The sequence below is a fragment of the Ahaetulla prasina genome, chromosome 3 (genome assembly GCF_028640845.1).
Source record: "Ahaetulla prasina isolate Xishuangbanna chromosome 3, ASM2864084v1, whole genome shotgun sequence".
Lineage (NCBI taxonomy): Eukaryota > Metazoa > Chordata > Lepidosauria > Squamata > Colubridae > Ahaetulla > Ahaetulla prasina.
Window position 1 is genome coordinate 163,866,309 of NC_080541.1, and position 15,314 is coordinate 163,881,622.

The following is a 15,314-nucleotide window of genomic DNA, read 5'->3' on the forward strand; positions in this document are numbered from 1 at the left end:
GTGAAATGTAAAATTTGTTACTACTGGTTCTGTAGGCATGGCTTGGTGGTGGGGGTAATGTGACTGGGTGGGAGTGGCCAACTTTTTTTTTAACTTTTAAAAGCATTTTTTCTACAACCTCTTCGGCCGAAGAGGTTGTAAAAAAATGCTTTTAAAAGCCTGTGGTGATCAGGCAACTCAGCTGGGATTGCCAGATGAGCCTTTTAAAAGCTTTTTTTTACAGCCTCTTCAGCCGAAGAGGTTGTAGAAAAAATGCTTTTAAAAGGTTATGATGATCCCAGCTGAGCCACCTGATCATCAGAGGCTTTTTTTAACTTTTAAAAGCATTTTTTCAACTGAAGAAAAAATGCTTTTAAAAGTTAAAAAAAAACCCCACACCTCTGATAATTGTGCAGCTCAGCTGGGGTGGGGTTGGGGGCAGGGATTTTGGCTACCGGTTCTCCGAACCACCCACCTCCATCGCTACTGGATCAGGCGATCCGGTCCGAAAAACTTTATTTGATTTAGGTAGCCAAAAGCAGTTGACGTAATATCTTGCTTTGCCAATATAAAGACTACCATATTTCTTTTTATTGCTGTTTTTCCCCAGACCCTACGGTCTTATGACATGGTCAACTAAAAAGTTTGCTCTTTGTCTTAGAATGCTAGATAAAATCATACCTTTTATTAATTAGAATGCTACATAGAACCCGAAAGGAATATTGCGTCTAATGGCAAGTATATTCAGCCTGTACATTCCTCCTTGAAACGATTTTAAAATCCTGGACAATAGACAAATGATTTTGATACATCTAGACCAGAGGTGGTATTCAGCAGGTTCTGACCAGTTCTGGAGAACCAGTAGTAGAAATTTTAAGTAGTTTGGAGAACCACCTCTGACTGGCCCCGCCCCCATCTATTCTCTGCCTCCCAACTCTCAGCTGACTGAGAGGAAATGAGGATTTTGCAGTAACCTTCCCCTGGAGTGGGGAGGGAATAGAGATTTTACAGTATCCTTCCCCTGCCATGCCCACCAAACCACGCCCCACCAAGCCATGCCATGCCCACCAAGCCACCCCACAGAACTGGTAGTAAAATTTTTTGAATCCAATCACTGATCTAGACTCATGAAAAGTTCTGAAGAATTTACACATTTTTTGTAGCATTGCATGGTGCTTGTAAAACTATTACACATCTTGTACACTGATATGTGCAATGAATACTCTTAATATTGTACACATACATTTGCAGAGAATATCCTTAATATTGTACACATATATGAACAGAGAGCTCATGAAACATCAGGCAAGACGCATGCAACAAAAATAGATTATCAACAAAGGCCAAGGATTATCAATGCAGTTTTCAAAAAAAGCAGAATTTTAATTTTATTTAAATCACAGTAGCGTAAGGTAAAAGTAAAAGTTTCCCAGATCAATTGTATCCAAGTTTAGGGGGAAGAACTCATTTCTGTTTCTTAGCCGAGGGAGTCAACATTTCTTGAAGACCCTTTTCCGTGATCATGCGGACAACATGACTATATGTCAAGGTGCATGGAACGCTGTTACCTTCCCACTGAAGTGCTACCTATTTATCTACTCGCATTTTCATGCTCTTCGAACTGCTATATGGGCAGGAGCTGGGGAAAGTAATGGGGGTTCATCCCATTGCACAGCACTCAAGTCTCAAACCCTAGTTGTCACCCACTGAGCCATCGCTCTCTCCACAGTATTATTGATTACTGCAAACGGAAACCTCTCAACAGTTTCATTCACTCTTTTCTTTAATCATTCCACAATGTTGATTGCTTCTAGTGTAATCGTCAATGTTTTAATAAATGGCTGCTACTGGTTTTGTTCTATGAATTACAATTTTAATCCAACTGTAAATGTATATTTTTGTTTTAAGCAATACAAAACTATTCAAGAATCCATTAAGGCAAAACATTGGGATATAAATTTGAACTAAAAAGGAGATAAAAAAGGAGACCGTCATTTCTCCAAGATAAAATGTTCCTGTTTCTGTAGCATACAACATCTGGACCTCTAATCATGGCAAAACTCAGAAAGAGGATAAATCATTCAAAGAATTTATGGCAAATATATTTTGCTTCCATTAAAATCCTGGTGATTTTTGCTCTAGGGTTAACCATTACTGAAAAAACAATTGCTACCAACCTGCCTTCCACTGAGGACCTGTATACTGCATGAGTCAAAAAGAGGGCTGTGAAAATATTTACAGATCCCTCACATCTTGGACATAAACTGTTTCAACTCCTACCCTCAAAATGATGCTATAGAGCACTGCACATCAGAACAACTAGACACAAGAACAGTTTTTTCCTGAACGCCATCACTCTGCTAAACAAATAATTCCCTCAACACTGTCAAACTATTTACTAAATCTGTACTACTATTAATCTTCTCATCGTTCCCATCACCCATCTCCTTCCACTTATGACTGTAACTTTGTTGCTTGTATCCTTACGATTTATACTGATATTGTTTCCTGATTGCTTATTTGTAGCCTATGACTATCATTAAGTGTTGTATCATTAAGTGTTGAATTTGTACCCTATGACTATCATTAAGTGTTGTAAGTATTGTACCTTGATGAAGGTATCTTTTCTGTTATGTATGCTGAGAGCATATGCACCGAGACAAATTTCTTGTGTGTCCAATCACACTTGGCCAATAAAAAATTCTATTCTATTCTATTCTATTCTATTCTATTCTATTCTATTCTATTCTATTCTATTCTATTCTACTGAACTGGAAAATGTGTGTTATAAAACATAAATTTAATGTCACTTACCACCAAAGGTTTGCAGATTCCAAGATGAACTTCACCAGGTGGTACAGATTTTAGAACTTCTACAGCTTCTTCTAGAGCAATATTATGCAAATACACACCATTTACAGAGACTAAGCGGTCGCCAGGGAAGAGCGCAGCACCCCGTTCAGCCACTCCACATGGCACAAGGGAACTAATCACAAATGCAGTCTTTGTTGGATCTAAGGGATCCTGAAAAACAAGCAAGAAGGTGAAAAACACTTTTGTAGAAATGTCATTTCAAGTTCCCTCATATATATATGTTCACTCATCTGCAAAATATTCTGCTACTACATTGTTTGATTGTGCTATAAAGTTATAAAAACATAAAATGTGCACCAAGCCAAATTGATAGAGGATGCTAAGGAAGGAGGAAAAGGCTGGTATAAGACTGCCAAAATGTGCTTGAATGTGGTAAATGTGGTTACATCGAACTGAACTGAATATGATACAACAGCCTCATAAAGTAGTAGTAGAATATCATGATGATGATCAGGCCACAGTATAACAGTTCAAGTATTTAGAGCAAGAGTGTCGAACTCAAGGGCTGGATGGGTGCTTAGTTCTGGCCCACACAGCTGTCCTGGAAACAGTGAAGGACTGGTCCTTGGTGCCATATGCAGCCCTCCCAAGATCTATGTTCACTGGCAGAGGGTTGCAGGAAGTTATCACAATGGAGCTCGGGAGCCCGTTTTTGCTGGCAGAGCACTCGGGCCACCACAGGCACCCCCAACACGAGTGACGTTGAGCTGGCCATGCCCACCCTGGCCATGCCCCCCCCCAAGGTCAAAGATAACCCTGATATGGCCCTCAATGAAATTGATTGATTTAGAGAATTACTCGTAATAGTTAACTAGCTCAGACTTATTGAATACTAAAATCTTTCAATTTTTATATATCTTCATTCTGACACCGAATGAGGATTTTCTAGCACTTTCTAGCTTGAAATATAAAGAAAGCAAAGTAGAGATTACATGATACAGAAACATGCAATCTGAATGCACTGTAATTCATTTCACGCAACTGCTTTCTTACATCAGAGCAAGAGATTTTAGGTCAAGAGACTTTAAAAGCTTTTATTAAAATAATAAAAGAACCAGCTTTATTCCCCTTTCAGTTATTTAAACGGAACAGAAGCAGCTGAGGTCTTAACTATTCAAAGTGACCCCTTCTACCACAAAGAACAAAACAGATGCTAGGCCTGGCAATTTGGATGGATATAAAGAGACTATGTTCTTTTTCTTCTTATATGCTCCCTGTTGATTTTCATAGCCCAATGATTTCCATTAGTGACAATTATTGTCAAGTGGCAGGGAAAGAAAGTGAACAAGTCATCCCTTTTCAGCTTGCTAACATCAGAAAAATTGGCTACACCACCGTTTCGGAGGGTGTTGCTTTGAATTCTAGTCACTGTGGTTCAATTTCGTTTTAGCATTCAGGATTTAGGCAGCTTGTTCCTTTTCTGCTGTCTTACACGAGATCTCCAAACCCAATTCAGTTTGTCCCAATTCTTCTAAATCTACCATTAGGGCTCTAGAGAAATTTGTTGGTTTAATGTGCCTCTTGCCATCCTTCTAGTAAATATGAAGCAGCAACAAATGTAAATGACTGTCCAAGAGTCTTAATTGGCTCCTATTATGATCCCATTTTGGCATCCTGCTAGTATCTTGTTATTCTTTCAAAGATATACATATTGGAAAAAAGAACCCAAACATTAAGTACAAGCTTGATGGACATTACCTTACAGATGACCCTCACCCTGTTAAAGACCTTGGAGTTTTAATATCAAATGATCTAAGTGCCAAAGCCCACTGCAACTACATCGCAAAAAAGAGTCTAAGAGTTGTAAACCTAATCTTGCGTAGCTTGTTTTCCAAAAACTAACCAGAGCATATAAAACATTTGCTAGACCAATTCTTGAATACAGCTCACCTGTTTGGAACCCTCACCACATTTCTGACATCAACACAATTGAACGTGTCCAGAAATATTTTACAAGAAGAGTTCTCCACTCCTCTGAAAACAACAAAATACCTTATGCCACCAGACTTCAAATCCTAGGTTTAGAATACTTAGAACTCCACTGCCTCCGACAGGACCTGTGCTTGACTCATAGAATCATCTATTGCAATGTCCTTCCTGTTGAGGACTACTTCAGCTTCAATCGCAACAATACAAGAGCAAACAATAGATTTAAACTTAATGTTAACCGCTTCAAACTTGATTGCAGAAAATATGATTTCTGTAACAGAGTCATTAACACTTGGAACACACTACCTGACTCTGTGGTCTCTTCTCAAAATCCCAAAATCTTTAACCAAAAACTATCTACTATTGACCTTACCCCATTCCTAAGAGGACTGTAAGGGGCGTGCATAAGAGCACAAAAGTGCCTACTGTTCCTGTCCTATTGTTTCTTTTCAGTATATCCAATTAATATAGTTATTAGATACTTATGCTCATATATATGCTTATATATTATATAGCTATTTCATTTCATGTTAATGCCTATATATACTGATATGACAAAATAAAATTATGTGTGTATATATATATATATATATATATATATATATATATATATATATATATATGTATATATATGTATATATATGTATATATATGTATATGTTTTCTGAGGTTTTCACACGTGTTTGTATGTAGGTCTTTGGTTGTTCGTTTTTTTTCCCGTGTAAAATTGAAAGTGTCTTGGCGACGTTTCGACAAAGTCTCATTCAAAGATGACGAATGAGACTTCGTCGAAATGTCGCCAAGACACTTCCAATTTTACATGGGAAAAACCCGAACAACAAAGACATATATATATATATATATATATGTATGTATGTATGTATGTATGTAGGTAGGTAGGTAGGTAGGTAGGTAGGTAGGTCGGTCGGTCTTTGGTTATTCGGGTTTTCTCCCGCGTAAAATTGGAAGTGTCTTGGCAACGTTTCGACGAAGTCTCATTTGTCATCTTCAGGCTTCAGCTTCGTGCTTCTGGGAGCAATGTGTGATTGCAGCTGTTTCTTCCTTTTTAACTGCTAGTGGGGGTTTGAACTGATTGGGTGGGAGCTTGGCTGTGCTCTAATTGGATGGGGGTTTTTTGTGTTCTGATTGGCTGGGGGTGTGTCCTGTTTGGGTGGGGGCTTGGTTGTGCTCAGATTAATGTGAGTTGCAGGGGGATTTGAGCTGGTGAGTTGTATTGCTGTTGTTTGGCTTCGTGTTTGTGGTCGTGCTACATCTTCATAGTGGGTGTCTGTCTGCTGTATGTATGGATTGGAGGGGTTTGAAATGGCTAATGTTGCAGCTGCGGTCTGGCTTCTGGTCCTTGGTCGTGCTTCCTGATCAGTGTGGGTTTGGGTCTGCTTTCTGGGTGGATGTGTGGTGGTGACATCCTGTGTGGACCTCGTGAGTGTGGGTCTGGTGTCATTCCTCGTGTTAGGGACTCGTTTGTCAATAAGGGCGGGTTTCCAAATGGTTGGTAGGCGGGAGGTATCATCTCGTTTGTTCATGCTGTGTGGGCGTTTTTCTATCTCGATGGCTTCTCTGATTATTCTGTTGTTAAAGTGTTCAGTTTTGGCGATAGTTCTGGTCTTTTTAAAGTCAATATCGTGTCCTGTGGCTTTAAGGTGTTGGACCAGGGAAGAAGTTGGTTCCTCTTTTTTGATTGAGTTCTTGTGTTCTTCAATGCGTGCACTTATTGGTGCACTGTTGGTTTGTCCGATGTATGTGGTGGGGCAGGCGGTGCATGGGATTTCATATACTCCTTGATTTTCTAACTCAATTTTGTCTTTGGGGTTTCTTAGGATGGTGGATATTTTTTGGTTTGTGCAGAATGCTGTCTTGATGTTATGTTTGTGGAGGATCTTGCTGATTCTATCTGTGGTGCCTTTTATATATGGGAGGAGGGCTGTGCCGTTTTCTTGTTCTCTGTCTTGGATTTTAATGGATTTTAGTCGCCAAGACACTTCCAATTTTACGCGGGAGAAAACCCGAATAACCAAAGACCTACATACAAACACCCGCAAAAACCTCAGAAAACATATATATATATACATATATATATGTAGGTCTTTGGTTATTCGGGTTTTCTCCACCACACATCCACCCAGAAAGCAGACCCAAACCCACACTGATCATGAAGCACGACCAAGGACCAGAAGCCAGACCGCAACTGCAACATTAGCCATTTCAAACCCCTCCAATCCATACATGCAGCAGACAGACACCCACTATGAAGATGTAGCACGACCACGACCACGAAGCCAAACAACAGCAATGCAGCTCACCAGCTCAAATCCCCCTGCAACTCAGACTAATCTGAGCACAACCAAGCCCCCACCCAAACAGGACACCCCCCCAGCCAATGAGAGCACAAAAAAATCGGACGACTTCCGGTATCCAGCGGCAACGGACGTCTGGAAGGCTTCTCCTGCCTCCAGCGCCCGAATCCGGCCGCCGCCGAGGCCCTTAGGGGCCAGGTGTTCCGAAAAGGACACCTGCCGCACGGACGGCTCGCCAGGGGTCTCCCAGCCGACATACAGGACTGTGGGGACCGATGCTGGCGCGTCCTAGGCTTGGCGGGGTTTGGAGGCCACAGGCCGCGGCCATTATTTTGGTCGTCGCCTGGGCCGTTGTGCCCGGTGACACCGGGGCATTGGATTTATAACTGCAGCAGCCTGGTGGTGAACAGGGAACGGAGAAGAATTGAGGAGGAGAAGGGAAGGGAATATCGGTAAACGTGAGTGGAGTGCTCCGGAGTGCGGGGGGGTTTTTTCTCCCCTGCGGTTGGAAGGAGCACGAGTTATTCTGGAGAGAGGAGAACTTAAAATAAGAAGATTACCGGTTTTGTGGAGCTCTGGAGAGAAGAGGTGATGGAGAAATTTAGGAGGGAAGGTTTGAGGCCCCCCCTCCTTCTGGGGAACAGTGGTGGCGTCCAGCTTCCGCCTTCACTATGAGAATTTTGATGACATCACTTCCCTTCGGCTTCCTGGTTGACTAACTGTACTCTGGACTCGTTGCTCCTGTGAGTGCCCCCTGGTGGATCCGGAGGAAATTACAAGGATACTGTGCCTGCCTGAGGATTTTGTATTTTTTTTTTTTTTCCTTAATGGCAAAAGGTCAGAGACCAACTGCTGGAGAGATGGAGAGAATTTTGGAAAAGTTATCTAATATGGACAAGAAATTGGATGAAATAAGAGCAGAAATTGTGACTATCCAAAAGGATTTAAAGGATACTCAACAAGTTTCAGCAGAAAACAAGCAGAAAGTGGAAGGTTTGGAGGGTGAGATGCGGGCAGTGCAGAAAAGAGAGGAGACGACAGGCAATGCTGTGCTTGGACTACAGATGGATAAAATGTCTTATTTCCTTAGGTTTCAAAATTTGGAAGAAGTGGACCAAGAAGACTTGAGAGATGTTGTGACTAAATTGTTGGGAGAATTTCTTGGGAGAGGTGTTGATTTCATGAATTGGGATGTGGATCGAGTTTATAGAGTTAATTCGCAATATGCACGCACGCATGCAGTTCCCAGAGAGGTTCATGTCAAATTTGTGAGAAGAGAGACGAGAGATGAAATTCTTAGAAAACATAGGAGTGGGGCACTGATTTACAGGGGCAGGGAGATAGCCATTCTGAGGCAGATTCCCAGACAGGTACGTGAAAAAAGAAAGAAATATTATTTTTTGTCAAGCAAATTGTACCAGAAGGGAGTGGGCTTCAGATGGCTGATGCCAGAGGGATTGATGATTTTCCGGGAGGGCATTATGAAAAAAATCAGTACAATTGTGGAGGCTACGGCCTATGTGGAGGAACACAAAGCCCTCCTGGAATCAGATGACCCAGGAATTGAAGAAGGGGAGGTTATAGATCATGGGGCGGAAGCGGCTGCCGCTGTTGCGGCCCTGGAGTTGGGTCATGTTGAACCCAGAGTTCTGAGATCCAAAACTAGGAAGTGATAAAGATATTGATTGTGTTGGTTTTCCTTATTCTCTTTAGTACGATATTCTGTTTATTCTTGACCCTTCTTTATTACGTATTTAAAATTTCTAAACTTAGCTACTTCGTGTTACCTGCTTGCCATATGGCTGTTGTATGTGTTAAAAAATTTGAGTAAAATTCTTATTTTAGATAAGAAAAATGAAAATTTACCATACCTGATATGTATTTGTATAAACCTTTTTTTTGACTAATAAAAACTTTTTGAATGAGAGCACAAAAAAATCCCCATCCAATCAGAGCACAGCCAAGCTCCCACCCAATCAGTTCAAACCCCCTCTAGCAGTTAAAAAGGAAGAAACAGCTGCAATCACACATTGCTCCCAGAAGCATGAAGCTGAAGCCTGAAGATGACGAATGAGACTTCGTCGAAACGTCGCCAAGACACTTCCAATTTTACGCGGGAGAAAACCCGAATAACCAAAGACCTACATACAAACACCCGCGAAAACCTCAGAAAACAAACAAATATACATATACATATACATATACATATACATATACATATACATATACATATACATATACATATACATATACATATACATATATAGGTCTTTGGTTGTTCGGGTTTTCTCCCGTAAAATTGGAAGTGTCTTGGCGACGTTTCGACGAAGTCTCATTCGTCATCAACGTCGCCAAGATACTTCCAATTTTACGTGGGAGAAAACCCGAATAACCAAAGATCTACATACAAACACCCGCGAAAACCTCAGAAAACATATATATATATACATATATATACACATATATATACATATATATATATATATATATGTAGGTCTTTGGTTATTCGGGTTTTCTCCACCACACATCCACCCAGAAAGCAGACCCAAACCCACACTGATCATGAAGCACGACCAAGGACCAGAAGCCAGACCGCAACTGCAACATTAGCCATTTCAAACCCCTCCAATCCATACATGCAGCAGACAGACACCCACTATGAAGATGTAGCACGACCACGACGCCAAACAACAGCAATGCAGCTCACCAGCTCAAATCCCCCTGCAACTCAGACTAATCTGAGCACAACCAAGCCCCCACCCAAACAGGACACCCCCCCAGCCAATGAGAGCACAAAAAAATCCCCATCCAATCAGAGCACAGCCAAGCTCCCACCCAATCAGTTCAAACCCCCTCTAGCAGTTAAAAAGGAAGAAACAGCTGCAATCACACATTGCTCCCAGAAGCATGAAGCTGAAGCCTGAAGATGACGAATGAGACTTCGTCGAAACGTCGCCAAGACACTTCCAATTTTACGTGGGAGAAAACCCGAATAACCAAAGACCTACATACAAACACCCGCGAAAACCTCAGAAAACAAATATATATATATATATATATATATATATATATATATATATATATATATATATATATATATATATATATATATATGAATATATATCTTTGAAATATATATGATGAGTTTGTCTTGATAATCCTGTTGCTTCCCTTGTTATTTTTTATTTAAAATCAAGTTCTGAACTAGCTTGAGAATTGGAATATCCAAAAGCAATTACTTTATTATATGTGCATGTCACCTTTCCTTCAGAAAATCATGCTTTCCCCCCTCCAATTTTCCCCAGTAAAATAATACTGTAAGTCAACCTGAGTTGAAAACAATTTTACCAAAGCGACCCAAGGAGATGATGATTGAAGATGGTCATGGATTCTACTACTATTATAAGCAGTGGAATCAGATTATGGGCCAATGTAGCTCCAGATTGTTAACACTGACCTAGCACCAGACACTTTTTCCCCATTCCCAAAGAAATGCAGAACTGTAAGGCTACGGTATCAGAGTTGCAAACATACAGATCATCACTAGAGGACAGCAAAGAGATATAGAAAAGTCTGATTTCTTCAGCCCAGATAGGGTTGCTATAGTCACTCCTTAGTTCTAAGCCTAACATCCTCTACGCAAATCACATGCCTTATCACTGAGGTACGTTGCTTTTCATCTATAGCATAGGTGAACAATTAATTTTCCCAAAGGTCCACATGATAAACTGGGATTGTTGTAGAAAGCCACTAATGCTATGTCCCCACTATCACCACACTGCCAACACTCCACCCCCCACATGATGCCCCAACGCTGCCACCAATGCCCCGCCTCCTGTCAATGATGATGGCCCTACCTCCCACCAAGGCCGCAGATCGGACTAGAACTGCCTACTTGCCAGATCTACAAAATGCCCAGATATGATCTATGGAGTGGCCTCTGCAAAGATCTCACAGAAGATCTCTCATGGAGATTTTTAATTTCCATCTTGCAATATTATTTCTCTAATCCATATTTTTACTGACCCAGTTACTATTTTACTTAGGTTGCTATCAGAGTACTTGTGATTGTTCAGATCCGACCATTTATTTTCAGAAGCAAAGACTGGAAATTCCTTGTGATTGGAGCAGAATAGGAAATGCCTATGAAATGCCTTCAAACCAAGGATCTTGGATATGGAATCCCAGATTGCATGTAGAGAATAAGGAATATGCTGAGTTAGGAAGCCAACTGAATAATGTCCAACTCAGTTAGGTGTTTGATTAACTGTACCTAAATAGTGCAGAGCTTTTATGCTACTATGTGCTAATATTTTACCGTCAGCAATTTTCGAGGGCAGATTTAAGAAGTGTTCTTATGCCAAAAGGTTATGCAGCTGTAATGATGGAACAGTCAAACCACTGGCCCATGTCTTATTATACTGTTTTCTATAGAGACTCGCACAACAGTTTAATAATGACTCTCATCACTCTTTTTCTGGATGATTAGATGAATTTTATGTACATCAACAGAAAGCACCCCTTCGAATGCCTTGCAGAGTTCTAATTGTTACTGTTTGCAATACTAATCAGTTACCATAATAATATAATTCATTTAGTCTATTGAAAATGGAAAAAATCTTTATGTCACTATATCTAGCATGGGTGCAAAAAAAAAATCTATAGTTGAAGGACTAGGCTCTATACAGACTGCTTCCACAGTGACCAATCACTAGGAGGTAATAAAACTTATCTGGTACTTTTATAAGCTAAATATATAGCCTAATATTAATAAGATGCTCTTTTTACATGTCAGTCATTTTATTTCAGTCATTGACCAGCAAACCTTTTTATAGAGGCTACTAAAAATTATTAATATAAATTAATACAAGATAGTCAAAGGATTTTATATGTTCAACTAGAAGCTCTGACAAAACCAATTATCTTCAAGCAGAGGGAGCTCTTGTACAGGAAGAGAAGCTACAGAAGGGAAAATTAATGCAGAAATAGTCTTTAATGCTGCAGAGAAGAACCGGTTGTCCCCAAAACAGCTGAATGGCAACTCAGCTGAAGAAAAAGAGATACTCCAAAAACCAAATGATAGTTGAACAATAAAAGGACCATATTTGTGTTCAAAGACTTTGGGAATTCTTAGTCCTTTCTTCATAAACTATTTAGGTTTCAAAAAAAATCAAATAAATTTATTTTAAAAATTTATGACTCCTCTTCCATTTTGGGATGCCAAGTGATTCACATCATCTAAAATTGCATTTAAAATTCAATACACCGGTTAAAATTATTCAAAACTAACAGCGTTACAAACCTCTTACTTAAAAGGCTTCTGTAATAGAGATGCTTGAAGCCCTTTTCTAAGTTTTTAAAATATGAGTCCAGTCTCAATTTCAGGTTGTCCTATAACATCGGTTCGATCACAAAGTAGAAGGTAGAAGAAGCAGCATCTTGATGCTTCTACAGCAGGATCAGCAAAAGGTGCAATTATGTACAGGAGTAAATGGTTTTTTATATAATTTTGGCCTATGCCATATATAAACTACATACAATATGATGGTCTACTTGATTTGAATCCAAGTCAAGTTGGCTTCAAATCAAGTTCAGCTGCTCAATCATCAGCCACGTCCCCCCACCCCCATTATACATTATGGGCAGCCCTAATTAAGACATCTTTGTGGTTCAAAAGCCACAAACTAAGGTTACAACTATGGCATATTCGTAACTTTAAAAATTACCACTATATTTTTTACTTGGCCCGATAAGATATTTACATTTGTGATTATCTGCAATTCATATTTTAGACAAATTATCATTTGTTACTGAGAATGAAAGAAATAAAACTCAATATATAGATTATACAGATGCTACTTCTACTTTGTTTTCAAATCCCAGGAAAGACTCTGTAAGCTTCTGATTTCCAAGCTTTGAAGCATTTCAATTGAATTTGTAGGGTTGTTTTAAAAAACAATACAAAACACTGAATGTTACTTTGCTCCTTTGTGTCTTTATGTCTAGATCTAACTTTACTATTACCAATCTGTCTAGATAAAACAACAAAAGATTAAAGTTCTGCCGCAATTTTTTTTATTACGGACTGTACAGTAATTGAGACTAAATTGATTTTAAATCTAATAACAGCAGCAAGATTACTAATAGGACAATACTGGAAGAAAAAAGAAGTACCTACAATAGAAGAATGGATATTGAAAGTTGCCAATTTGGCTGAGATGGCGAAGATATCAGCCTTTTTGAAAGACAATACGCAAGAAAGATACCTAAAGGAATGGAAAAAATGGATTGACTATATTCAAAGTAGATATCAGACTAAGAGTTATCAGACTGTTTTTGAATGATTATGATGTATTATTTTTGATTGTTTTCGGGGGAAGTTAGGAATTGATGATTGTAGGGGTATAATTAAGTTGGGACGAAAATTTTTTAGCATATGTTTGTTTTATTTTTAACTATACCTTGTGCTTGTTCCGGGAAGTCGGGGAGGGGTTGTGAAGGGAGGGGGGAGGGGAGGTGGGGGGAAAGGGGGAAAAAAATTTTTGTAAAACTTTTTGAATAAAAAAACAACAACAACAACAACAAAAGATTACAGAACAGGTAAGGGTACATTACCAACTGGCAAATACTTTTTATATTACTGTCAGCTTGATAAGACAGACCAAAGGAACAGACATTGCATAAACCTAAAGCTACTTCTGTGAGAAAAGTTACAATAATAGAATCTTGCAGGCCAGAATCATGCTTCCCTTCTTCCTTCTTCTACCTCAATGTGAATTGAGGGGTGTGTGTGTGTTTGTATGAGTGCATTTTGGAGGCATTTTCCTTGTTTATTTGATTGTTGCTAATGGCTCTTCCACTGTCCCTCAAAGCCAACCTCTACACTCACTACAATTACAGTATTACCGAAAGTTCATTCTTCCTCAAAAACCATAATAGCTTTTTGTAGATACAAAATAGTCGTCATACGTATTAGCCAACAGAGGGCATTAAAAGACCACGTGAACCAATTTTGCTACACATAACGTTTAATTGTGTTCAATCATTAAAAGAGGTTTTATTCTTAAATTGCCAAAAGTTCTGGACTACAAGATGAGTTGCACCAACATGCAACAAGACAAAATGGGATTTGCCAGGCTGAAAGACAAGTTGATGAAAGAAAGGAAGAATCCAAGGTGAGGCATGGGACAAGCAGTAGAGTGTCTAAAGGAAAAGGGTAGAAGGGACCGAGAAATGGAAAACATACTAGAGAAAAGAAACTGAGAAAGTTTAGAAAGTGAGAGCAACAAATCTACCTTCAAAAGGTTCAAGACTTCCAGAAAAGGTACATTTTGGAACATTAAATCAACCTAATGTAGGCTAGTATCTGACAAGTATATATTTTGGTTATGTTGCATGTAAACCCTTGTCACATTAAAGCAACGAGATCATGCATTCTTTTAGGAGACGCGTCATCAACACAGCTTCAATCCTTCTGCAAGCCTCAGCAGAATACAAGTCCAAACCATTTATTCTGAAATGTCAAGTGTTCCTGAGAACATTTGTATTTTATTTTTAGGAGCACAAACAAGAAAATGCCAAGAGTGAACCCCTGCTTGCTAGTTGCTTTCAGAGAAGCACCTTAATAAGTCTTGGTATGATTAGTGTTTATGGTTTAGGTAAATATGTTTCCTATAAATTTGGCACTCTCAAGTTGAAAATATATACTATCGTAAATGTAGATGAGCTGTAATACTGAACAGATATCTCCCTGTCATTTGTCCCTTCCATTTTAAGTTGCTCCCTGAACACTTTTGCTACTGTCAATATGACTATGCAGCAAATGATATTGCAAATCCAAGAAAAACACACTTTAAAGAACTGAAGCTGTTGTAATGACCTTTTGCAATGTACTATCAAGAGAATAAGGAATGAAACAATTCTTCACTGGTTTGTAGCTTTTGCAGTCTTCTCACAATTACTGTTCTTTTTTTTTTTTACTTAAACCTATAAGGTTTAATATATTGTTGACTACAATCCTATACTAACATACTTTTTATTTATTTATTTATTTATTTACCTCCAAGGTCCCTTCCAACTCTTTTATTCTGTTATCCTGTTCTGTTGTTCTTTCCTTCTCTTCCATGGGTGCAACGGGTGGATAAGTATATAAGATAACTGAATTATGGGCTAGAGCCTGGTTCACACCATGTTGCCAGAATCTATATATTTTTCTTT

General features: G+C 39.2%; 1 protein-coding gene across 5 annotated transcripts in view; it reads right to left on the minus strand.

The window, feature by feature from the left end:
- The window catches only part of PATJ (PATJ crumbs cell polarity complex component), a 176,975-nt gene that overhangs the window by 104,781 nt on the left and 56,880 nt on the right, over window positions 1-15,314 (minus strand). For all 5 annotated transcript variants that reach the window (XM_058178715.1, XM_058178716.1, XM_058178713.1 and 2 more), the window contains one exon: window positions 2,794-3,003. In XM_058178715.1, coding sequence (XP_058034698.1) covers window positions 2,794-3,003 — 210 coding nt within the window. The remainder of the gene's footprint in view (window positions 1-2,793; window positions 3,004-15,314) is intronic.